At 42.9% G+C, this 27,901-nt stretch overlaps 1 protein-coding gene across 10 annotated transcripts in view; it reads right to left on the bottom strand.

The window, feature by feature from the left end:
• The window catches only part of pcbp3 (poly(rC) binding protein 3), a 49,632-nt gene that overhangs the window by 14,751 nt on the left and 6,980 nt on the right, over positions 1–27,901 (bottom strand). For 8 of the 10 annotated variants that reach the window (XM_042084473.1, XM_042084475.1, XM_042084479.1 and 5 more), the window contains exons 2-6: positions 21,312–21,366; positions 20,987–21,068; positions 20,748–20,856; positions 20,052–20,234; positions 11,079–11,238 (exon numbers count right to left, since the gene is read on the bottom strand). In XM_042084473.1, coding sequence (XP_041940407.1) covers positions 11,079–11,103 — 25 coding nt within the window. In that variant the 5' untranslated portion in view covers positions 11,104–11,238; positions 20,052–20,234; positions 20,748–20,856; positions 20,987–21,068; positions 21,312–21,366. Of the gene's footprint in view, positions 1–8,587; positions 8,631–11,078; positions 11,239–20,051; positions 20,235–20,747; positions 20,857–20,986; positions 21,069–21,311; positions 21,367–27,901 lie in introns of those variants that run through there. The other 2 variants (XM_042084482.1, XM_042084483.1) reach the window with 2 other exon arrangements.

The raw sequence follows: 27,901 nt of genomic DNA, 5'->3' as shown, positions 1-27,901 counted from the left end.
TTTGTGAGCAAATACATTTAGCAAATAGTTTATAAATGGAATAAAGCTCCTTAAAATTAGCACAGAGGTCTGATGTGAATGACAGCTAGCTGAACCAATAAGACCACTTAATTACCATTAGAATTAACTTAGCTTGGCTGTTAGCCTAGGTGCAGAGAATAAATCCCCATGGTAACTTATGTGCCATCTCTTTTGTGAAACCAAGTCAAGGCTAAATTCATCCAGGATAACCTAAAAATCCCAGCTTAATCCCTTATCTAGGTTTTGTGAAATACCCCTCAGGTTTGGTTGACATTAGATATTATTGAGATTAGCTTAAGATACCATGGTGATATAGTGACACTAAAACAGATCCAATTTCGTGTCACAGCATACCCTGACTTTGAGCGCAACATACCTCGCTAACCCACTAATCGAGAATCGTAGTATACCCCATAGGATACTCCATAGGATAATTGAAATATATACAACTTTTGACAATATTTTGAAGTAAAAAAACATTATTTACACTTTTATTTGTAATTTCAGACATTTTGTCTTTTAGGATATTGTAAATGTTTACCAATTTGCAAATTATCTATGGAATGAGGTTCAGACAGTATAGTGACTGGAGCGGTAAAGATGTATTTTGTGTTATTGTTCACTACACGGTCAACTAGACATGCTGTTTTCGACATTTTTGTTCGGGATTTTGGGAAAGATAAAAGCACATTGTTGGCTCTTCCACCAAAGAACTGTCAGGATTAGCTATAATCCAGCAATGAGGAGAAAAACATTGATATGTGTAGCAGATAGAGGCTGCAGTCACCCATCCTGTCTCTTTAGCTACAGCTTTAACACTCCAGAGGCCCAAAGTTCAAGGGCAAATGGGGTGACACTTCTCTCCTCTCACTATAAATGGTGTAAGAAGTGGGCTGGCTTGCTGTGGAGCCATCCAACGCATTCCCAGTGTGAGCCTGTAGTATGACCCACACCGGAGACCCCTATGTTAGGTTGACCCTTGTGTGTGTGACCCCAAATATGGATGAGGCATGGCTTTACAGGGTAGGGAAAGGCGGTCAGGGGGATATGTGAAGGATACCTATGTATCTCTGTGTGTATGGCATGGATTGGCACACTTTCTGAGGGGCAGGGGTCTGTGACTATGTGGTCTCACTACAGTTGAATATGTCCTCTGACTGCAATATGACCCTATGAATTTGGAAAATGAAAGTCATCTAAATGAAATAAAGTCATCTAAATGATATTATTTAACATTGATTTTGATCAAAACAATTACTTTATGTCCCTACAGGAAGGCTATTTATTTTCCAAGGCGGACTACACTACAGTATGACAATATTACCATGACATTATCACTTTATTGCCCAAAATACAGTTGAATTTGTATTATGTTAGGTTTATAACTAGATGTATTAGAGCATAACTAATGCAAGCTTAATTTAGTTAATTTCTAAAAGATTTGTAATGAAATAAAAATACGTTTTTAAAGAAAAATTGGATTTGACAGCATTTTCCACGATTGCGCATTGTTGCCATATGGCAACAAATTACCAACTACCCCTTAAAAAAAATTTGTTTTTACTTTTTTTAAAAATGTCCTTTATTTGATTCATTTTAAGTAAGAAAAGTACTTCAAACATTTTTTCAAAGTATAGGTGATAATTCATGCAATAGAGGGTTAGGAGGGGTGTTTCATGTGCCATGTGTTATAGAAAGTGGGTCAAGCTCCTCCACCACTGAAGAGCTGCTGGCCCCTTCCTGTATGGTAGCTACTGAATTAATCACGCTTTACGCTTGGTCAAGCACTGCACCCAAAATGCTCTTTTCTCCACTCCCCTCCACTTGTGCTTCTCTCTGGTTTCTACCACACTAGAACATAAAACACACACTAGAGAGATCAAATCACTGGTCAAATCACTATGTGATTGTTCTTCAAGTGAATTGGGTTAATGAGCCTGTAAATTAAACAATATCAAGCAAAGCTTGGTTGTATGGCAATAGTTTTCATCTGATTATAACAGTAATGTACATCATATATGAAATATTATAAGTGACAGCTCCTAAAAACATGACATATTTATGTACATGTGAATATTTGGCACATACATATTTATGCATACTTTTAATTTACACATATTCATGCTTGTATTTTTTAATCAATGTGAGAGATGTATCACACACCAGGACATTATCTATGTTGACCACGTAAAACGTAGAATGATGCCATTGCTGTGATTTCAAATGCCCATGGCGTCTCAAAGGAGCTTTCCTTGAATCAGCATTTTCCTTTTGCTTTTGTCTAAAGTGTGTGCATTTAAATTCTGTTTACCAATTCTCCACTTACATTTTAACTTTATGTAATCAAATGCCATCAAATATATATGAGCTACTGCATCAGCAAACTTTGAAAGACAAAGGCTGATCACAGAGATCGAATTTCTGTACTATTTAGGAAAATATGTCATCAGTTACCCAAATAGCACACTAAGATGAAATTATAGATGTTTTGCTGAAAAAATGAAAGATAAATGAATAGTAATTCTTAAAGCCACACAACACAACACTGTATGCTATACTCAGGCACTCAAGTTTCAAGATAGAGCTCTATCAGTTCATATTTTGGATTAAAGGGCAGAAAAATGATACATACATTTGATTTAAATCGCACTCCGTCAAAGACAGATTGCATAACATTAATTTGGCGTGGCCATTTCTTTAACCTTTATGTGCTTTACAAAAACAAAAAAAAATCGGTAAAAACTGAAACTGAAGTTGTAGCTTGTTATATCATATCCTATCATATAACCAATGACCATAACAACTACAGTACATATCAACGGTGTCCAGTGAAAATCACCCCAAGTTCTACAAAACCCTTCAGTTCATCTGACATGTGAGGCATCCAGGTGACCATGAGTGTGGAACCTGGTGAGGACGGGACAAGGTCCCTCCCTGGGAGAACGTCCCCGGCTTGGGCTCCAGGGGCCTTGGCAGAGGGGCCCAGGCAGGGAGAGCCGCCATGATTTATCGTATTAAACACATCACTAGTGCTGTCAGTGGATCGGGGGCCAGAGCATAACGAGAGGCGACAGTGTTCATTGGAGACACCGAGGCTCATACAGTACAAGATTTCAAGGCAAATTACAGCCTGGAGGAACAAGCCTTTTTTACCACAGTCATTGGCACACCAACAGTTCACTGACAAAAAGAACAAGAGAATGACCAGATGAAAACTCTATTACGTGGGCTGAGTAAGGGTTGAGGGCAGGGGGAAGCAACATGTGGTTTATAGAGAAATAAGGCTGGCAATTCCTACGCCATTTTTACTCAGCTTATCTTCTGAAACATGCCCACTAAAGGCCTGCTTTAGTGCAAAATTGTTAATTCCCCCAAATAGATTCTGTGTACGTGTGTGTGTGTGGGTCTGTGGGTGTGTGCATGTGTGTGTGTGTGAGTGTACATCATTACCTCCAGTCAGATGACACCCAAACAAGGATATTCAGCTCTGTCTGACTCATAATTCAGACAGTTTTTCACAGCACAGTCCTGCTTCAATTCCATATCCATCAGCTGAGTCTGTAGCCTGCTTCACTTGAGCAACCCGCCCTCTCAACCAAGCCTCTCTGGCTGAATAATTTGGAACTGCCATGGATTATACATCACTGAGTATTTTCTGTCACTGCAAGCAATGGCAAAACAATGAATTGCCGATGACACTATCTCTAGCCCTTGTAAAGAGTGGCATTTAATAAAAAGAGATTTGCGGTCTAAAATATGATGAAATTGAAAGTGGGAGCCATCTTCAACAACCCACCGAATGTATTCCAGAATAAGTGCCCAGTTCACAGCAGTGTAAAGTCATCCAAGAGAATATAATGGGGTATACACTGCCCACAAAACAAGCAATTAGTCCTTTGCCAGGTCCAGGAGATAAAACCACCCCAAAAATCAACAACCTCTTCCTACACCCTCAAATCCACAGAACTCTTTTTTTTTGCAGCCATTGTTATAAAGTGCACACACAGATACTGCTTTGTAATGCAAAGAGAGGACTCCGGGATGCACTGAATCTTTTCAGGGACGAGGGAGGGGACAGTGTCTGTGGGCTCGGGTCTGTGTCACCGTGAGTGCCGCGTTTTGCGGCCTGACCTTGCCCAGCAGCGCAGCCGTCTGTCACCTCCAGGACAGGGCACCCAGGGAGGAAGGGCCACAGCAGCATTGCCTAATGGTGGTGAAGTGACAGATATGTCCCTCTTCACCTCATTTCTAAGGGTGAAAAAATATAATTTATTTAAAGGCTCTCTGTTCCATTTTTCTCTAAGCATACAACAATAAATATACTCAATTTGATATTAAAATGTTACACGATTTATGAGATTATTAGAATTATTAGAATAATGGTAATAATGGTAATGGAATAGTGAGGTAATTCTAACTTGTAGTGATTACCAAAGTCTTATATATTGAAACCATCATTCATTTTCATTGCAGTTGCAGGTATCTGGCAAAATAAATGACAGTTCTCCCTCACATGACAGTTGTCCCTCACATGACAGTTGTCCCTCACATTACATTAGTGACAACAACATAACAAACAAGGAGACTGAATGGGTTTGAATCCTTCCACCTAAATTTAGAACCAATAAGGTAGAATTGACTGCAAATCTCTACATACAAACGGCATGATTAGATTCCTCATCAGCCCTCATCAAGTTTCCTCAGAGTGGAATCGGTCACTGAGGACAACGCTGCATACTCCACTTCACAGCTAGTAAAGCAGAAGAGCTATAGAAAAACTAATGAAGGGAGAGAAATATAAAACTGGATATAATCAGGGTCTATGTGTCTCTGGGTCTGGCCTAATCCTTACAGGCAAATACGAGTGGATATATATATATATTTTAATATACAATCTATCTGTAAACACTCTGTGTGAGTAGGAGCCATGGGGTGCATAGACACAACAGTGAATACCTATGAATTAATCATAGGAACCTCAGAGACAAAAAAGCCTATTCACTAATGTCAGTGTGCCACCCTTAAGCAAAGCAAGGTGTGGGGGAAGAGTGGGCAAGAAGACAGGAGCTAACTTCTCTGCTTTGATGCACTAAGCACCACTTCAGCTTCACATTTATGAAATATGAATCAAAATGAATAAAATATTGAATGAGTACCAGTGCTGTAGTTTCTGCACTAGGCCAGCAATTGCTCTATGAGAAGAAAGTGTTTTGTCTTCCCAGTCTCTCTACATTTGTAATACAATTAGAAATTATTTGATTTTAATACGTGGTATTTCCGAGATTCCCATACCATTGATATACTGACAATATTCATAGAAGAATCATAGAACAAAACAGAGACTAAGGCTTGCCCTGGTAGCTATGGATGCTATTGGATTAGATCTGTAACATCAAGGTAATATTAGTGTGTATCACATCAATTATAATAAGATATGTGGATGGAAGAGGTGTGGTGATAATTTTTCTGTGACAGTTATTAAATTAGTATTTAGAATATGTTTACAAATCACCATACGAGAGGAAATGCTGTACGAGATGCATTGACTTTGTTGCATCATCACATCTGACTGCTGTGTCAATGTGTCGTAGGCTAGCACTGGGGGAGCTTTGGAAATTAAGTTTGACAGATGAAAGCGCCTCTCGTAAAATCCCCTCTCACAATTACACTAGTCTCATGTCTCACCCTCTCTCGCCCAACATACAGGGGGCAAAACAAAAGTCACTCTTTCACTTCTCCCATACAATCTGATGTGAATAGGTTCTGACTTGTTGCAAAACTCACTAAAGCTCACTTAAGAACCGCAACCGAAATCCAAGACCTCAGAAAAAAAAGAAAGAAAAAAATAGTCTAGTTATGCCACAAAAGTAAATCTGATAAATCCGTCGAGGACTTGCAGCTACAAAGGCTCCCTCAGCATGGAGATGATAATGTGGTTTTACACCGCCAGTGCTGGAGGCGGAGAACATGAGCTAGTGCTCTTAGATGAATTTTAACAAGCTGAAGGTGCAGACTGGTGGAACAACAGCCATCCTGATTAGCACATACGGAGTGCAATTAAGATGTTGACAGGACCCCCCTCTGGCTTGACGACAACAACACCATCCCCCAAAAAAAGAGAAAAAAAAAAAATAAGATATGAAAAACATCTAGCTGTTCCAAACAGCCATGACAAATGACCTAGCATGAATGGTAAGACTATGCATAATTTCATTGTTGGTACAGTCATGGATATTTTGATAAAGCTATTGGTATTTTACAGACAAAAAAGTAGAGTTCAATGTTGATATGAGGGGAAAATAAAGCCTGTCCTAAAACCTGACCTTAAACCCCTCAGATGAAGCCTTGAACACCTTCAAAAATAGTTTTATGTTCAAGGTGACAGGGATTCACTTTCCATCATCTGGGACTTTGGTCTTGCACAATTTTTACCTTCCCACTCAGCCTGTCAGGCACACAGCTGTCATCAGTCCTGATGTCTGATGAAAGAGGCCCTGCACTCAGAGATATCACCATGTATACACAACGAATCACAGCATGACACAACATGACAAAATGCAACAACATGACAAAATTCAACACAACAAAGTGTGACACTGCAGAAGAGCCACTCATGCAGAAGGCTTGTTCATTTTTTCATGCCTTTTAGAGTGTCTGCATTTCCATGCCTCTCCACTATAACAGTAAAGGAGAGACGCAACACAAACCTCCCAGGCAGTGTCTCTAATGTGTGGGACCTCTAAGTACAATGCGTGGCGTTCCATGGCGTTATGACTACTGTAAGAAGTCCTGTGTGATTTGCTGTGGTCTGTGATGTGTGTGACACACGAGGCGCCCGTGGGCATGCGGCATGCGCCAAGGCCCTGCCGGGGTGGTGAGGGGGCGGGTGGGTGGCGAGGGAAGAAAGGAGAGAGAGCGAGGGAGGAGGGGCAGGAGCAAGCGAGAGAGTGAGCGGGCGAGCGGGCGGGCGAGCGAGCGAACGGACACTCAGATGTGAACAGCACCAGAGGAGCCTTTTGTTTCGGCGCGCGTGTCTGCAGGGCTCCCTCCCTTGCTCCCTCCCCTTCGTGGCCTGACAGCCGCCCCGAAAACTGTCAGCCTCGATCAGTCGCCCGCGCCGAGATCTCAGCCCAAATTACAATCACTGAGGCCCAGTCACTCGCTCCTCATGTGCGCCACCATCGCCCGGAGACGAGTGGGGGGAAAGGGGAAACACCAGCCCCGGCAAACGCAGGGGAGTGAGCGAGCGAGCGAACTGAGCTAGCCACTGTCATCCGCTCCACCCTGTCTCTGTCGCCAGCCCAGGGCCGGATGAGGCCCACATCAGGACGAGCTTCAGTGCTGAACAGAGACACCTCTGGTTGTCGTCTGGTAGTGTAGTGCGAATGTAGTGTAGTGCCAGCATAGTTTGGCTTGATGAGAGACTCGCAGACCTTCCACCGCCATGATAAACTAGACGGCACAGGCGCTGCTGGTATGAAGCATGCCCTGAACATACATCCCCACCTCTGGTCCTCTCACTGAGGCCACTATTAGATCACGTTACACCACAACCATGGCAACATGTCTCCTCAACGTTGATGAGCACATTTACGTCAATGGAATGGCTACAAAAATCTGTATAACCATGACACTCCCACTATACGTAATGGACTGAAATCCCCATTGATCCTTTGATCTTGTTAGCCTAAATGCCATTGGCAAATCACTGAATCCTCTGAAGTCTATGTAAAATCATTAATGCACCTAATACTTCAGATGTAATTTATATGTGTTAACCATTAATATACAATGTAGCACTGATTATCTAAACTAATGTTAGTATTTCATTAATGGAGAACTACTGTATCATTAAATCCCTGTGGCTGCTATTGGACTATTCGCTTTGCTTCCCAATTTGATCGTTGGTGATAGACAATAAAGCCATGACGATAATTGTAGTAACGACTGTGCAGAGCACAGTGTACTTCTGTAGCAACGGCGATCCAAGGGCTGTTCCATCCTTCATGTCTAACATGGTTATCAAGGTTTAAATCACAACTGACACTGACAACCAATTCACAAAATTACTTGCGATAGCACCCAATGTAAATATCTTTCAAAACATAACAACATGTAACCAAAAAATACTCTGAAGCTGAGATAATCCTCAGAAATGCTATGACACCACAAGTTCAAGTGCAATGAACAAAATAACTATGTAAAAGTGGACATTTAACACAAAGCAGATCAATTATCTGTATTTTTTTGAAAAAATGGTGCTATAAGAGTTTTGGATTATTAGACAATGTAAAGCAGTTCAATTCTAGCTCAATCTCAATCTAAAAGTGAATGGAAATGACATGCACTCAACAGTATCGATAGATGGGTAGTGCAGACTTGGATGAGGTGATCTTCTCAACTTGGAGATCATTCATAAAAATCTCCATATGGCACAGGCACTCCCCTCATTGCGGGCAACCTCTGCATTCTTAATATGACATCTAGAGATCAGGAACTGATCACAACAGCAATCACAAACACTATCACAAGAGAGCTTTAAAAACGGCAATAAAATTATGTTTACCTTTGTCCAGCTTCAAACAAATGGCCACCTCTATGGACGTTTGAAAAAAGATTGAAATTTTTGAAAAAGGCTGCGAGAAAAATGTACTTCTCGGCTTCTCTTGCAGTCAGCCCAGACATGGCACTCGCCTCCCATTGGTCTGATGTGCCGTCATGTGGGCAAGGCACCCAAACACGTGACATCTCGCGGAATACGCAGCATTGACAATCCCCTCCGAACAAATTTCGCTGCGGCGAATCGTCTTTCTGCTGCGAGAGGCTAACGCCGCCATCATCTCAGGGACAGCCGGTGTTTATTTACCAGGAAAGATCGCCCCCCCTCGACATGTAGATCCCACACCCCCCTTGGGCATGACAACGTGAGGCACCCTATGAATGTGGCCATCTGACCCTTTCAAACTTGTGACACGTCAGCATAAGGCGTCTACTGTCAATGGCCATGCCCACCCAAGCCCGTTGTGGTCACTCTCTTCGCGTCTCACCCTCAGAGTCCAACACTCCAGCAGTCTACCGCACCTCAAGTGTGTCCTCACATGACTTTTACCCTGCGAGCATCATCTGTATCTCGGGCACAATGCATCCAACCGTCCTTTTGTCCTTCTCCAAAATACCGACACAAAGCGAATTTTAAGGGGAGGTGGGGGGCAGGGTTGATTTAACAAATCAGGGCTTTGTTTTGGTTGTGTTTGGGGGTCGGGTGGGGAGGATAGAAGTGGGGGCAGCTGGGTGACTTTCATCAGTCTCGTGACCGTCTCTCTGCCATCCAGCTCTAATCTGGCAGCATTCAGAATTACTGGGGGGTCCACGGACACGAATGAGATTATAAACCCAAGGCCTAATCCACGGACAGACAGCAAAATGAGAATTAATCTACAGTTACAGTTACAGAGCCACAGTTGCTAAACCACAACTGTGTTGAGTGGAAAGCTTTGCCAGATACAATCTTCAAAGACAGAGACATGAAGGGTGCCTTGTTTTCAACTGCCAAGGAAATCTCCCTGGGAGATTCTTTCTCCATTCTCCCAACATCTGTAACATTTCATTGGGCTTCTCAAAAGTCTCTGTCTGAATTGAAAGTATTACAAGGTGCTTACATGAGGATTACTTCATCAAGTACAACATATAGACTGCATCATAAGGAAACTGCAATGCATTGTAGCTTAGCAGAGCTTCTGGGCTGGCAACATAAATGGAGCACTGAATTCACATCCGATTAAATCAGGCAGTAAACACATATGTGCATGCAGTCAGAATCGAGGTCAGTGATAACGTGCACCACATGCAGCTACGCATCTTCAATCAGTTTCACACAGAAGTATAGCTCTACAAACCTCGAAAAGTGTAGTTTTAAATACCAAAGGCCCAGTGGCACAACTAAGAACCTCCTCTTTCCCCCCATGATATAATTACAGCATACATAACTTCACCCACAAAATAAAGACCAACACAGTAAAACTTGCTTAGATATACATGACAAACTACTGACTAAAAACTAAAGGCTGTCAGGCTTTAATCAGTCTTACCAGTGAGAGATGGAGAGAAGGAGAGGGGGGAATCCAGTGGCAGAGACACACAAGGACCAAAGATGGAAGAGAGTGGGCAGAATGGGACCAAAGAGGCTCTGCCAGGTCCTATAAGTAAATTCAACTATTGCCCCCAGCAAGGTCACCAGGCTGCCCTGTGTGGGAGGATTGGGGGGGGGGGGGGGGGGGGGGGGGTGATTGGGGTGGTTGGGGAGGGGCATTGGTCTGTATGTTGTTTGGGTGAGGTTTCAGTCTCATCAGCCTCCCATCAACCTGACAAGCTAACTGGCCTGGAAGGACGCACTGGGGAGGGCCTATTGGGTGGAGGCTGGGCTCAATCATTCACACGTGAGTGAGAGGATGGACCAGAGCTGGGTAAATAGTGTGTGTGTGTGTGTGTTTGTGTGTGTGTGTGTGTGTGTGTGTGTGTGTGTGTGTGTGTGTGTGTGTGTGTGTGTGTGTGTGTGTGTGTGTGTGCATGTGGGTAGGTAGCCACAAACAGCTGAGGACTTAACCTCATGGAGAATTTTCCATGTGTGTGTGTGTGTGTGTGTGTGTGAGTGTGTGTGTGTGTGTGTGTGTGTGTGTGTGTGTGTGTGTGTGTGTGTGTGTGTGTGTGTGTGTGTGCACATGTGTGTAATTGGTGAAGGGCTCTGATTGTCAGTATGTCTGAGCATGGATAAAGCACTTCCTGAATCAATGAGTGTAACATTGTCCGTTACCCAGGGCTTTTAATTGAGCCGCAGTGCCGCTGGGTTTAATCAAAATCCTCATTATTGACCAGGCAGTCAGAATGTGACACGAGATGAACCGCACAGGCCCAGTGCCTCTGACAGAGAGCACCATGAGAGACCCAGAAGAAACATAAACTACTGAGCACAATATGTGTTTGTGTGAGTTTGTGTGTGTGTGTGTGTGTGTGTGTGTGTGTGTGTGTGTGTGTGTTAGTGCCCATGTATTTTTACAAACCTAAAGTTGCCACGTATGAATGCATCCTGGTCTGACTGGAGGTCGATTAACTGAGTCCCTGCGCTGAAACCACTCTACAGGATAGGACAGCTGGCTGTTTATCCCTTAGCTGCTGCCATTAGCATCCTCTGGATTGTCAGTGCCCAGTCAGTCATTCACTCTGAGAGACAGATAGAGAGAGAGAGCGAGGGAAAGAAAGAGAAAAAGAGAGAAATGCTGGCAGTGGCAATAAGAGGTTGAGGTCCAGGGGTCACAACGTGAATGGCTCTCTTGGGGGGATGTGGGGATAACAAGCAGACGATTCTCAGAGGCTTGAAAAAACTCTGCTGCAATGTAAGTGTATCCTTTGGCGGTGGCACCCACACACGCATCCACACCAACACACACACACATCCATACCCACACACTCATATCCACACACACACACGCACACTCAGGTAGGTAAGTGAAGAATTCTGTTGCTTGGGACACTGACTTGAGGAAAAAATTCTGCATCCCCGACTCTGAAAAAAAACCCAGCTATTGCACCACACAATGCATTCTGTTGCCTTGCCCCCACTCAAACTCGATAATGGAACATTTTGCCTGACCCTCCATTTGGTCGCAGTCAATGCTTTCAAACTCCCTCGCAGCGAAAACCAATAGCGTTAGCTAATGACATCAGTTTGAAATGGAACTTTTAAGGCTGCTCCATCACCTTGCCGATGCTGGATCGGAGCCGTCCAATCAGAGGCGAGGCAGACAGAGAGCCTGTATGATGTATGAAAGTGTATTACATAAATGTGTCATTCAATAGAAGTCATTAATTATGGAATAAATGTGCCATGAAGAACATGAAAAGACAGACGCACACACACACACACACACACTCCTGCCAAGTCACATGGGAATGTAGCTGCTGTTGCAAGATGAGCAAGATGGTGCATTATTCAGATCAAATCAGTCTAAAAGGAGATTGTGAATAAAATAGTACATAAGTTAATGTTTAAGCCTGTTAACATTTACGTAAATACAAACATCTCAGGCATTCATATGCTGTGCATTACTTTGAGACAAAGGGCTGTGCATTTAAAATATTAGATTAGATGACATTAGATTCAACTTTAAATATGAAGCGGGGTAAACTAAACCGTTCTCAACTTTGAATAATCCATGCTGAGAAGAAGGCAGCTGTGATGACGACGCAGCATTCTCTGATATACCTCCAGGTCTGTATAGGTGTGTGTGTGTGTGTGTGTTTATGTGTGTGTGTGTGTGTGTGTGTGTGTGTGTGTGTGTGTGTGTGCGTGTGTGCGCGCGTGTGTGAGTGTTTATGTGTGTGTGTGTGTGTGTGTGTGTGTGTGTGTGTGTGTGTTTTATGCAAGAGCCTGAATGATTGACCTTGCCAACGTGAAAGTTTTGAGTTCCTGCTCTGTGGTTTCCCCATGCTAAGGGTGTAGAGGATCCTTTGTATCTCCCAATAAAAGAGGCCTTGCAGAATGCCTTCTGCATATGTTTATCCTTCAAGTCTTTATTGCATCTCTTGTCATAGTCTTGCTCAAGACCTCTGGGTCTGATGTATTTTTATGTTCCACCATGCAAGCACCCTTCTAGAAGAGCATGAAATATGTCATTGGATTTTACAAAAAAGAATAGATTTTTTGGTAACACTTTACTTGACAGTATCGACATAAGAGTGACATGACATTGTCATGAACACATGACACTGTCATGACACATGAACCCTAACCCTAACCCTAACTCTAATCCTAACCTCAGGGCCGGCGGAAGGCACGGACATTCCGGGCAATTGCCCTGGGCGCCAAACTACCAGGGGCGCCACAGCATGGCGAGCTATAGGCTACAACATAGAAAACACATTTATTGTCAAACAATGACATAGACAGTTTAAATGCGGGAGCAGCAAGTAATTCATTTTCAGTGATATCGGTTAAATAACAGTCATGAATGAGACGTTCAAAGCATAGTGCTGCAGAATACAGAAAAGTGCACAGTTTGAAAATCTTTTCTCCCGCGTATGGGTGCTGATTCAGCCTGAATCGTCAGGTTGCTAGCAGTGGAACGTAGCAGAGAGATGACAATGTAATAAGGTAAAATCTGAATCTCACCATGTCACCGAATCAGGGGAGCAATGAGCTCGTTTCCCCGCAATAAGATGGTCCCATCGCGGGGTGATATGTAGACAGCGACACTCGAAGTGCGTTCCTAATGTCATGTAATGTTTAAATGCACACCTAACAGACATCATATTAATTAGGTAGTCTGATTTCTGTATAATAGCCTGTAATAATAATATGTTTACGTTACGTGAAAAGCCTAATTGCTTAATTGTAGGCTACCATTTTTTCTGTGAGGCCTGGTCGCAATTGTCCCGCAAAATTTGTTTTATTTTTCCTTGTGGTCCAGTAGCACTGGAAAGTAGCAACGTTGAAACCAGCCCCGATCTGCACGCTGCAGCCAGGGGCTTCTGCAAAGGTAGCACACCGTCGAAAGTGGTACACAGTCTATGAACATGGGGGCGACATATTCCTATTTCGCCCAGGGCGCAGGATTGCCTTACGCCAGCCCTGTCTAACCTCTAACCCTAATCCTAACCCTAACTTGTTATGACAAAAACCGAATAACACTTAATGACAGAAGTGTTATGTCATAAATGTTTATGACTTGTTTATGACATATTCATGACAGTGTCATGTCACTCTTATGTCGATACTGTCAAGTAAAGTGTAACCGATTTTTTTCTATGAAGTCAAGAATAAAATAAATTTTATTTAATGCATTTTACTGTGGGTTTCAAAACCATGGTTAGGGTAACTGGTTAGACAGTGTGTAACCACCTACACTGCTTGATTATCATTTGGATCAAATACCTTCAAATGATGCTATATAACAAAAAATGAAATCCACAGAATGGTAAGTACAGTACGTGGAGCTACAGTCCTCTGTTTACATATGAATGGGTAATGCTATATAGATTATATCGCCAAAAGTGAAACCGCCATGAAATCAATCGTTTTGTGCCCTCAAGGCCACACAACTGCTCTTTCTTTCGCCTCTCGTATTTCTGAACACAAACTGGAGACAATCTGTGCTATGATATTTCAACATGTAGACATTTAACACCTTACATTTAAGACATGTAAAAATCCACACAATCTCTATGTTAAAAACACTACAATACGCTGGTACATATTGATGTTTTGATGTGATTCTATTGCAACCGGTTATTTCTCAAAATGTTCAGATAAATGTTGACAAAAAAAAGCAGGATCAATTCAACCACACAAATTATTTCACCTTTTGATCTGCACATTTTTGAAACTACATGCATACAGTACATTCCAGCACAGTGCCTCTCAACAGCCTCTCTGGAGTGAAAAGCACAGAACAAAATGCTGCTTTTTACAGTGTGAGGAATGCCAGCGTCTTAGTGAAGTCAGATGAGGCTGACTTGGATTCATGGAAATGCTATCGCCTTGGCTGCTCCCTGACATCTATTTCTCCTGACTGTGCCCAAGTCCCAGAGGCGGCCGACGAGTCTCCTGCCCACAGCAGCTGAATCGTCCTGTCTCAACAGCTCCACTTCCTTAACACACTTCCACATAATAAACGGCAAGTGCTCTCACCCCCCCCCCCCCCCCCCCACACACACACACACACACACTCACTCACTCACTCAGAAAAGTTTGCTGAGAGCAACTCCTCACAACATCCCTGGCCCCAAATGTGGAGTGTAAAAACAAATCAGAGGTCACTGCTGCAGTGCCCTTTGTCCACTCTGCAGCATGTTCCCCAAAACAATGAACTAGCTGGTGCATAAACACTACAGCAGAGTGGACAGAGCTGCCCTTTAAGGTGCAGATGCAGGAGGCATGTGAAGGTGCTACTACCAGTTCTTCATCTCCAAGTTGACCGTATGCAGATGTGCTCTGTGGAGGTAACAGAGCAGAGCAATATCTATAAGCACCGCTGACCTTCTGCAGATGTGCTCTGTGGAGGTAACAGAGCAGAGCAATATCTATAAGCACCGTTGACGGGCATTGTGAGGCCGGTCATTATCTAGTATGCGTCAGGTCCACTGTGAGTTGCACATTATATTAGGCCCATTGAGTGCATCTGAGCAACATTCATCATTGTCTTAGCAGAGGACGGTGCAAAGGCATCCCAATGGGGGCTCCTATGGGAGAGGGCTGTGTGTCAGAGAGAGGGGGAGCAGCGCAGCGAGACATCTGCTCCAGAGGTCTCTGGAAGTCAGCTTCCAAAGGGCCCAGGCCTGCTCCCAGCGATGCCTGCTCGTCGCTCACACACAGTGGGTATGATTTGGGGAGACCTGCCGCCGAGTCTCCTGGGTCTTCGCTATCTTTTCCTTTTTGTGTTTATGGATGAGCTGTCATCAGACAACAACGTCTCCCCCCTGCAATGACTTGGTGGATGGTGGTGAATCTAATGCAGAGACTCATCGCAGTGGCACTTTTCTGGAGGGGTTTTGATGTGTGTCTGTATGTATGTGTGTGTGTGTGTGTGTGTGTGTGTGTGTGTGTGTGTGTGTGTGTGTGTGTGTGTGTGTGTGTGTGTGTGTGTGTGTGTGTGTGTTTGTGTGTGTGGGTGAGTGAGAGAGAGAGAGAGAGAGTGAGAGAGAGTGTGTGTGGATGGGGCACTGATAAAACAAAGTGGCTGAGGAACATGTCATGGCGGCTTACTGGTGAAGTTCTCCTGGAGTAATGCTTCCACTCCCACCCCCTCTCTCTCTCTTCCTCCTCCTCTTTTCCTCTTTCTCTTCCTCTTCCCCTCCCCCTCTTCCTCCTCCTCTCTCCCCTCCATCAAGCACAGACGGCCTCTCTAGGTCACATGTATGAGTCATGCAAATGTAGAACCAAAATGTCACTCACTCACGCACAGACAAACCTGTGCAGACGCCAACACACAGTCACAAGGGGAATTAATCATGCTGCTGCACCAAGGGCACACATATCTTCCACAATGTTGTGGGTTTTTCAACATTCTAACATAAGATTCCGTTCTGCAACAATTAAAGGTTCTAAAATTCTATGTTGAATTCAATGAACTCAGATATTCTTTTTCCAGACATTCATTTTCCAACATTCCCATCACACTGGTGTGACGATGCACCTTTAAGGGTTAATCATGCCCCTGCACCAAGGGCACAAGCATCTTCCACAAGGCAAGCAAGCATACAGGAGACATGGACTGTTATCATGCTATTGCTTACAGTAAATGTCTGACAAATTTACTCTTTGAATAGTAAAAGGAGCTGACTATTCATTTGTTTGAAATGTGCAATCATTTTCACATATAAACATCAATACTCTTTCGAATTCAAAGCTGGAGGTGTGGGTAGAAATCATGGAAATGTATTCCGTTGCGTAGAGAAATATGGTCTTGTGACTGTGTGAGTTGCAGCTTGAGAACATGAAAGTGCTGAAAGTGCTGCACACACACACACACACACGCACACGCCCCCCTCCCCCATTGTTTCTGGTACAAATGGGACAGTCTGATTTATATGCTTGATCTAAGCATCTACTGAGCCCTCCCAGCGAACATCCCAACTGTGGAAGCATCGTCTGGGTCACTGATTCTCTCCGGCGAGTTTTTTTAAAGGTTTGTCTGAACTGCACTGCCATCACTGTCACTGTTGGCTTAGGTCCTTAATACTACCAACACAGAGCATTGTTGCACAATCCCCACTATGCCCAGTGCAATAGAAATACATAGCTCATTTTACTCAGCACTTCTCTGTTAATAAATCATACAGTTCTGTATGGTATAGGGGAAGGGAAAGGTTTGCTCATTTGTTCAGAACACAGAACAGTGCCAGAATAGAAAGAATGCAGTATTCACACTTTCTTGGCTCATCAAAGATACACAGTACCTTTAAGCCATTCTCCTGATAATACATACTCTCCATATGCATGGGCTTGGGGACATTTGTAAATGCATGCGCATCTTTTTAGTCCTGATGTCATTGTTGTTGTTGTTGTTGTTGTTGTTGTATTTTCTGTTCCTTTTCTGCAATCAGGAGCTCTGTGATGTGCAATGCCCTGCCTAAGAATCCATCCGTCGGCCTGAATCAGCATCAGTCTGAGTCATTAGCAGCAGCAGCAGCAGCAGTAGAATGCTCCCAGAGCCAGCAGTCTGTGCTAGGGCCCATGGTTAGAAGGGGCCATTATGCCCAACATTAAAGCCCAGCGCCAGCTTCACATGCAGCACACACGGCAGCGTGTCTCTCTCTGCGGGCCACTGGAGAGCGCACCAACTTCACTCACGCGCGCACACACACACACACACACTCAAACACACACACACACACACACATTACCAACAAACACACACCATCACAGAGATATAATATTTCTGGTCTGCTGAATTGAGAGGTACAGATGTTTGTTGGTGTGTTAATAAAGTCTAAATTAAAAAGCCTTTATGCAACGTGTTATCCAATTTGTTTGGCCTCTAAACAACAGTGAATAGAGCTTCATGAAATAGCCAGATGGTGCCTAATCAATGGCTTCCAGACCTAAGAGGTGATCGTAACAAAACACCACAAAACACCAAGCATATAAACATTTCAGAGATCTTCATAATCTGTTAAAGTTCCGTCTTAGAAAAAATCAAAAACAAAGCTGAGACAAATTCAACACAGCGCTTCACAACTACATAAAACATTCTGAAAGACAGTGAAGATATAAATAAATACCACAGGGCCACTTGCATTTTAGTGAAATATTACTATGATATTGTTCTGGTTGTGCACTGTTATTGTAACACCTACTTCTAAATTAGGCTCAGGAATGAAGCCTCACCTTCCTTCCTCTGTATCAATTATTTAGTCTACCATTAGTTTGTTCCACAGCCATGGTCATTTGATTTCAACTTTTACTGTAATATGTCTCCATGAGAGACAAAGAGCAGTAGGAGATTACTATTCATTCTTCTTTTTATATGACAGATGAAGATTAAAGGAAAGCCACCATCTTGACATCCTTTTAAAGATTCTGTATTACTGTAATTCAAATGACTGCGCTTGTTTAACCAGAGACAATGTGAGTACAACCTGACTCAATATATTAGTAATTTATCTAAATCTAGGTGTGTGTGTCTGTATGTGTACTGTGTGTGTGTGTGTGTGTGTGTGTGTGTTTGTGTGTGTGTATTTTGTGTGATCACTATGAGTAAAAGACAGATGGGAGCAGACAGAGAAATAGAGCAGGACTGACAAATTTACTCCATGTGCAAAAAAATGGCTTCTCCGTATTAGGAATAAATGAATAGCAAAATAGGACAAAGGCTCCATCTGGCAGATACAGCCAGCGGAATGGGGAGGCTTAGGGGGGAGGTCGACATGCTCACTGTTTCCCTTCACTCGCAACAACAACCTTGACAAACAAGCATCTCTCACTCTGAATGCCATGTTACAGTAATGGCGGCTCGCCTACAGTACATTAATAAGAGTAATCTGCATGGGCCAATCTTCACTCATCTCTGGGACACAGATGGGCTTGACTTCAACGGACTGACAACAGCATCACTCAACGACAAACATGCCAAAGCAGCAGAAACTGTGGCACCAATACGTACAGTACGAACACACAGCCCTGAGCTTTGAGCATGCTAACTAGCAGCTATGACAATGCGTCTTTGCACGGATCGTATATCTTGTCGTTCCACCCTGTGCGTGACCTTGGCTTTAACAAACGTCAGCTTGCCAAGACATTGACTACAAGGCCTGGTTGAGCCCTTATGTATTTTCCAAACACTTGCAGATTTATACACCTTGGAGTTTATATAGACGGAGCAGAACATGAGAAATATTACTTTGTGTGTGAGAGGCTATGATGAGTCTCTACATAGTGTATGACTTTCTGCTTCATGTGTCATGTGTGCGTGTGTGTGTGTGTGTGTGTGTGTGTGTGTGTGTGTGTGTGTGTGTGTGTGTGTGTGTTCTTCTGAAACAAACAACAAGGGAGGAATCGAGACACGGTCCTTATCAGTATCTCTCTCTTGAAGACACATGCGGCTGAAGCCCTTATTCAGAAACAACACAAAGTGTCGCACTGCGAGCGGAGAGGAGAGACAAAGATAAGACGCATCCTGCCTCGTCCAGAGCTCCATACCAGTCCTTATGCGTTCAGGGGTCATTTCTGTACACACACCACTTGTTCATGCACAGGCTTTGGGCCTCCCCTCTGTGACACTGTCGCTTCTACACAGGCTAATGTGTGGCACCAGCACCAGAGGCTCAACCAGAGCTATTTTTAATAAACCATTTCTCCCCGCTCCTGTACTGATCGCCCTTGAGCCAAAGCTGCCAATGTGGCTAAACCAGTTGCAGTGACAAAGGACAACTGGGCCCTTGAGAGTTACCTCTGAGGTGCATGAGTCTGCGGCCTACGAGGGCGAAAGAACGTGACGCAACGAGCCTGCTCGGTGGGGAGGGGAGGGGAGGAAGGAATCGGCGAGGAAATGCGATGGAACTACCCAAGGCGATGAAATAAAAAAAATATCAACAACATTAATATGCAGTGCTGTAGTTAGCCATGATTCTGCCCGAGGTTTCAAATTATACCTGCTGTGTTCTCATCCAACACAGACTGTATCAAATATGGAGGCACAGTCAGCATGTCCTACATACCACAGATATAAACTCCCAAGCAAATATGCTTCAGAAAATAGCAACGAAATAGAAGTATTTTTAAATAATCTTCAATCGCTTCTTTCATTTTCTCTTTAACGTGACAAGAAATCGCTTCGGAAAGAGATCTAGAACTGGCCTCGGTCCTCTTAAGTAGTCCGACTTAACAACCGGAGTCAGGGGGGTGAAAAAGTACTCAGCACTCAGGAATCACAAGCTCCTTGTAAAGGTCTGCTGCCCTCCTGCGCTGGCCGTCAGTGCTGGGATGGAAATGTCTGTGGTAAGCAGTGAGACAGCCTGAGTCAGGGCGCTCTACTCACCTGAGTGAAACAGGGTTGCGGATCTCAGGTCATCAATGAAGACACTGGATAGCCGGATGGAGTGAGAGGGTGGAGGAGGAGGAGGTGGAGGAGGAGGAGAAGAGCGGAGGAGAGCAGCTGTCTGCCGGGGTTGATCAGTTCATCAGCCTTTGCACGCGTTTCCAGGTTGATAGTCGGCCCATTCTAGGGTTGAGGTGCAGCGCATTGGGGAAAGGAACAGAAAAAAAAAAAAATAACATCAAAAACCAGATTAACACACTGTGATCATCATTGTGTCAATTAACCCTTGTCGTCAGTCATGCGCATCTGCCATGGGGGATGGTGGAGGTGTGTGTGTGGGGGGGGGGATGGTGTGGATTCGTCCTCCCCCCAGAGCACACACGTGCTGGAGCACCCGCACCATATGCTGCCTGATTCCTCCAGCGCACGCTTTACTGACTTCCCTCATTAAGGGGAAGCCCAAAAGTAATTACGAACTGTGTCGGCACGGCTGTATATACAGAATAAAAACAGGCAGGATCGCACTGGAGGCTGCTCACTGCATCATTTCATTACTAATCTACTTAATCTATTTTTTTTTTAGTTAAGAGTGTAGAGTGTGATGTGAAGATCATAACAAAGTGAGAACTAATTAAAAGTTTGTACTATCCCCAAATAAAACAATACAGCAGTGTACAAGAGTGATGCATCTCTAACCAAAGAGGGATCCCAAAAAAGTCTTGGGTTTACTCTTCCAGGTCATGTGACCAAATGCTGTCACACTTCCAGAAGACTGGGAGGATTCCGTCTGTCCGAACAGCTCCAGCTTGAAGAGAGGTCGAACAAGAGGTCGAACAAGATACAGTCAGCTGTTAATATATTAAAACTATGTAATCATTAGGATATGTTAACAATGTCTCAGGCAGAAAGGAAAGGAAATGGAGACAGGAATTTACCAGATGCTTGTCACACGGCCTTTGTTAGCAAAATGTGTTCATTAGAGTTTCCCTTTTCTCTGACGTAAACAGTATAAGGAATCTGTGAGGGCACACAGAGAGAGAAGTCCATGAGAAGTCTCATGTCATACCTATAACACTATCTTAAAATATGTTGCAAAACATTTAATTGACTGCTACATGACATGTCACACAGAATATAGAATCAGTCAACATAACAAACAAATCAACATAACAAATAAAACAGTTATTTTCACTGTAACCCATACACCACAAAAATACACAACTAGAAACTAGAAAACTAGATAGAAGACAGAATCCTTACGTTGAGTTCGGCTGGATCAGAGAGACTCCAACTTCAACTTCATCCAGGATAAATCCTTTAAGTAGTCGGAGACAAAAAACAGGAAGAATACAAGTTAGTCATGATATTTGGATTCATCTTTATGATCATAGCACCATCTAATGGCAATTTAAGAGCTACATTGTCTCAGCGTCCCCGCTTTCCCTTTTGTAAGGATATTTTAGATGGCTGGCTGGCTGTCAGTACACAAGAACATTACTTTCACATAAAGAATGACTTTCTCAAACAGAAGGGACCTAAAGTTAATAGTCTCCTGCATATAAATGACTTATGTTTTTTTTGTGGAGATAACACAATAAAATAAATCACCTGTTGCTGACCTTGGAAAATTAAAGCATACAGGGGTTTGACTGTGACGTTTTCAGGCTGTTGAGGCAGGGCAGATAGGCCATCACCTTTTCACAACCAATCTCTTCACTGAGGAACTTTATGAAGATATAAATACCAATCACTCACAGCTCACTCTGTGGTAGCAAAGGCTATACATTGAGGGAGTAGTGCCCTCTACTGGTATTTTACTGTCAGTGTCACTCAAATATGTTCACTCTTTATACTGACAGTCTGACACCAGTATGTTGCCATCAAAAAAAGACACAAATGCCTTGTTTGAGTTAACTTTATAACATTAGTTTATATCTTTACAGTAAACCCTAATAACTATAGAGACTAATAACTAAAGAGTTCTCAAAACGGAGGCTGTCAGCAGAAACATTTGTCCTGACGTGTTTACCTAAAAGCGGTCAGCCTGGGGGAAAGATGAAAGACAAGCATTGCTAGCATTTTCCTCCCCAAGTCTGTGGACGATACTGTGCACACGTGGCAACCCGAGCTAATCACTTCCTTTGTGGTGGATGGCGATACGATCTCTCATCTGACACAGGCCCTCTCTCTCTCTCTCTCTTTCTCGCGCTAAGCATCCCAGAGGTGAAATTCTATTACAACACAGCATGAAATTCCGCAAAGGCTCAACACATAAATCAGACTGTATTAATGTTTAATGATATCTAAAAGCTAATACTCTCGCCTCGCTTTCTCCGTCATCCCTTCCCTTTCATATCGTCACCTTCGCAGATTATCACTTGACCCCTGCTCAAGGACTCGACTGCACTGATAGAAGGCACACATCCCTCAGATTAAGGCCAAGTGGCGGGATGGGGGGGGGGGGGGGGGCTGACGCAGCCATGGAATTGAACAGATTTTACAGAGTGCCGACCCTGTGGATGGTGGGAGCAGTGAGCGCACCCTCACTTTGACAATCACACACCCAACCTTAACGTGAACACACACATACACAGACACACACAGACACACACACACACACTCACGACACACACACACACACAAGCTCACCTCACGTATACACCTCCTGAGAGACAAGGCCAACACCTCCTGAGAGACAAGGCCAACTGTGGATAATATATCAGCTCTTCTGTAGGTTCAAACTCAATAGTGAAATTGTGGATTTAACCTCCATAATGCTGCTCAAGAAAGTGTGACGTCTAAACGCCATACTTCGGTGTGCCTCAAGAATAATTTAAGAATCAAACACATGCCTTCATTTCAGCAGAGAGAAATACACCTTTGTGCATTGCCCAGTGCAATTCAAATAGACTTCCTTATTTGCTACTTTGTGCATTGCCCAGTGCAATCCAAATAGACTTCCTTATTTGCTACTTTAAAAACATTTAAGGACAACATTTGTGATCACTCCATATCATATTTCCCAGGAGCAAATGGCCACATCCGAAATCTTTTTTGCCTTATATATGTTACATTATGAATACGACCTAAACTATTTATATTGTGAGTATTAATAATGAATTACAGGCCTTTTAACTTCGTGTTTCTGAGGCCACAGAGAAGCAAAGGGAGATGGGCGGACATTTTTCACTGCGAGAGGCATATGAAGAGGCCCCAATGCTTCAATAAACATCAAACAATTCCATAATATAATATAAAAGGGCTGATGACATTGGTAGCAACAGATGAAATAAACAATAAGGCATTAAGTCATTTATTACCATCAATGTTTTGGTAAAGTGCTTAAGTGTACCACTCGGATCACTTTATTTAAATGGATGCACTTCAGCTGCATGTCAAATGAACCTTCATTCTCTTCTACGTCTGTTTCTTCCTATTCTTAATAGTAGGGTGGAGTAGTCTACATGTACTTGTGGAGGGCTGTGAGGTGTTTGCACAGAGTGCATTTTTCATGGCGTATCTGGAGAGGGACGTGATTGATGCGGGAACACATCCTCAGGAAATATGGTCCTGATCGACTGCATCTCCACGCCGGCCCAGTACTCCAATTAGAGAGATGCAGTTCCGCTTACGTGAAGGGAAAGTGGAATGAGTGTGGGCCAAACTCTATCTGTAGCTAAGAGGTAGAAACCACTGACAAGACCAAGACCAGGACATAACTGTGATATGGTTTACAATATAGGTGTGTCTGTACCAATATCAGTCTATTCTATACAGTATTGAAAGCATGCAACAATCTAATATAAAGAGCTAAAAAAGTTTGCATTTCTTGCACAGCAAACACTGAAGAAGGTCCTTGGTTGCCTCTAATGACAAATTGCTTCCCAAATCCTGCTTGAAAAGTTGTGGACTTTTCAAAACGCAGCTGCAGTTTCAGCAAGCTAAGGCATAGCACAAGAAAGCCAAGTCAAAGCTAAGGGATCATGCACACAAAACAGAGCAGGAAATAGCACCCCGACGCGTTAGCAGAACTGCTTATGCTCCACAAATATCAGGCCATGGGCACCAAGGTTGTCACTCTCAAAGACCAACAAGAGGGGCTTATGTTGATAACCTTTCAAAGCTTTGGAGCAAGTTCTACACATCACAGTGCTATATTTTCCACATGATTTTGAACGTTAAAATCCCCTTAAAGAGTGCAAATGCAGGCCTTAGTATTATAGTGTAGCACTTTGTGCACTTAACAAAGTCTTTAAAGTGTCATGCACACTACTCCTCTATGTGCATTGCAGGGGGAAAAACACTGACATGTTTAACAAAGACATCATTTCTTATTTAAAATATTTCCCCTGACACCAAGAGACACAAATAGCAGTATACCACACACTGACAAAAATGAAAAATGCATACTCTGGAAGAAACAAAAGACGTTCTGCTGTACATTGTGATTAGGCTACAGTTCCATTTGCCTAAAAGCACATTAATGCTAGAATTATCAAATAAAGGATTTCTTATTTACAATACTAGGCCTATATATCTTGCTCACAGACCTGTCTATTGACCACTTTTATTCTTACAAAAAATCACTTGGCATACACTGCCCTGAATTTAATGCAAGGCTGACACATACCATTAGCAAACTGTACAGATTAATCAATAGCTGTTTCATTTGGGCCTGGCCCCAGTGTATTTCACTCTAGTCTGTCCTATAAGCCAACATTTAGCAAACATAGCCTATCTGCCTTCACTTACTGAGCCTGCCATATTGGGTTATTGTTATTCATTGTTGCTGTGGTTGAAATTATAAAATGTCAGGCAGCTCTGTTTAAATGTGATGGAGGGCAAGAGTTAAGTTAATAATCTGGTTAATTTAAGTGCCCTGCGATAGCACTGCTCATTATCAGCATCACATTCTAACCTTCACGTATCCTTCAGGCTAGCTAACCCTCCCTCTAGCGCTCTGACGCTTTTCTGTACATAGATAATACACTATGTCTTACATGCCCTTGGCTTTAATTGCGGGGTAATACTATTTCATAGCTCCCCTTTCTTTGACCCTGTCAGCCTAGTGCTATGCTACGCCACAGTCAGCCTCTCCGACCCACTCCAATGCTCTATTAAACCCGGACATATTTATGCTCCAGGAGGAGTGAAGTCATTTTGCCAAGCCACTGCAGTCCCCTCCATGCTGCGTGAATCTGCCCCGAGTGGGAGGTGACACGTGGGGATTACAATCCCTCCGAAATACTAATGGTAGCCTCTGAAGGCTGTGGATACAGACTATCTGTTCTATATGTTGTGTTTCATTTTTGAACCGACACTCAGTTTTATAGATGTAACATTACTAGATAGATAGATAGATAGATAGATAGATACTTTATTGATCCCCAGGGGAAATTCAAGGTCTGTACTGTATGTCAAATTATGGTATTGTCCATTTCTCTACTATCTTTGGTGAAACTAGGTGTTACAGTAATGTGACCAGATTTCCAAGACAAAATCTGGGGTCATTTTCAGTTTAGAAGCCTACAGTAAATACCTCCAAAACATGTCATATTTTTATCTTTGTAAACTTAAAACGGGGACATTGCCCATACCATTCATTAAGCAGTTTATCTTACCCTAGTTCGCCTAAACTATGTCTTGTCAAAGTTCTTAGAAAATATAGGGTTTGGAGGGTTGAATCAGGTTTCCCTTTATAGTACACAGGGCAAATTGTAGATCATACATAGACATATAGATTAAACATTAAATGATATATAAGATGATAAACAATAACACTTACAAGAACACCTTTTTTCACCTATCCAATGATATTGGAGGCCATCCAGAGCAAGCGATGCTTGCGTAAGGCGCACAGCATCATCAAAGACTGTTAGCTGGCTGAATGAATGCTGAATGAATGAATGGATGGATGAAAGAAGCCCGCACTGTTAGCTGTCTCTCACAAAGGGCAAAGATTCTACTGCGATGCTATTCCACTAATCAAAATACCAGAAATATGGGCATTCTAGATGGGCATTCTAGAACATCTCTGAGCTCTGAGCTGAGCACTTGCTCTGGCTGGCTTGAGCCTGTGCGTGTAAGGTGCGCAACTATGTTTGGTCTGTCAGTCACAGTGAAAGCCGGGGACTTTTCCGGGGACAGCTCTAGCCGGGGACAGGTCACCGAAACCATGGATTGTCCCCGGAAACCTGAGACGTCTGGTCACCCTATGTTACAGTTGAGGTGTGAGTGCCTATTAAGTGTTATTACAGTGGTGTTACAATACATTGTGTTCAGCACTACCTAAAGATCCAGATACAGCATACAGCTTCTGAATACCTGGCACTGAAGTGTTGGATCTTGCTCTATGCTGAACCTATTTTTTCGAGTAGATACCAAGTGCATACAAGGTAGCCTATTCTTGTAGTTTACTCTTCTTGAAGTCCAAAAAAGTGAAGGACCTTGTATTACAATATGTTTAAAGGCCCACCAAAGTACACTCTGGTGTTGACATTAAACATCATACAAGAGCTTGTATAACAGATCTGATGTAGTAGATGTACAGTAAGTACCCAATCAAATATAAATGAGAGGAGACTTAAATAATGGCCTGTATGTATGTGGAATCACTTTACAAGCTCTTCCTCTTGCATAGCTGATTACTGGAACTTACAGTAATGCTATGGTGTTCATTAGGCTTTTAACCTCAGTGCTCTAAGTAGCTTGTCAAACAGTAATGTCATCATAAAGTAAGAGTTCCCATGTTGTCGTAAGATACTACCTGTATGCAGTAACTCCTCTTTTAAGTCTTATTCTAGAAACATGAAACTTCACTACCAACAGAACAGAAAGGAGTTGGAGGACATTAACAATGCACAACTCAGCATCTTCTTCTTTCAATAAACTAAAATATTAAACGAACACAGATACCCTAGCCTCTTGAAGTAAAATCTCTGATCACCTTCTTTTACCTGTTACTTTTTTCTCTCCTTTCTATATATTGTTTATCACATGTAACCTACAGTATTTAGGAAGAGGATACGGTGCATTTTTACCACCATGAACGTGGCAAGAAAACAAATTAGGAAAAAGGAGTTGGGAGTTTGTCTGCAGGCTAATGAATAGTTCTTCATGATTAATGACTATATTCTGGATATGGCAAAGTTCATGACCTACAGTTCATATTTATTTACAAAACTCAGGCACCATTCTGGAGGTTTGTGAATGGAATGATAGAGGTACTTGGAGGGCCCTTTCAGCATGGGTGGATTATGAACTTACGGGCCCCTGGGCCCAGATGTATTAAGGCCCCCCCACTAATTGTCGCATATGTGAAAAATAAATAAATTTATCGCATATGTGTTAACTTTCCCCAATTTTTTTTAATTTGTTCGATGTGATTTCCTGTATTCTGGTGCATTTTGGGGATGGCCAATACTTTAATTCAATAGCCTACATCCTGATGTGATGATATTGAGGCAATGATTCCATCCAATGGCTTGGGCTTCAGGGCCCCCTGACCCCTTGGGCCCCTGGGCCTGGGCCCGGTAGGCCCGTGCAGTAATCCATCCCTGCCTTTCAGTGCTAATTAACCAAATAGATGGTTTGCGCTGAATGGATCTCTTAACTTACTTAGCCAAATGATGTAGCTTCAGAGCTTCTCTGAGACGAAAAAGGCACACCAATATTTCATTTTGCTCAAGTGTATACTACACACACAAACACACACACACACACACACACACAGCACTGGGAAGGGTGAAAGGAGCTTATGATTCTCATTTCAATGTGCAGGTTAATGCTTGAGCCTGAAAAAAAGCATGCAAATTAGCCTTTTAAATGGGTGTGGGGAATGAGATATATGG

This window comes from Alosa sapidissima, chromosome 2, assembly GCF_018492685.1.
Source record: "Alosa sapidissima isolate fAloSap1 chromosome 2, fAloSap1.pri, whole genome shotgun sequence".
Lineage (NCBI taxonomy): Eukaryota > Metazoa > Chordata > Actinopteri > Clupeiformes > Clupeidae > Alosa > Alosa sapidissima.
This window is presented reverse-complemented; position numbering and strand designations above follow the sequence as displayed.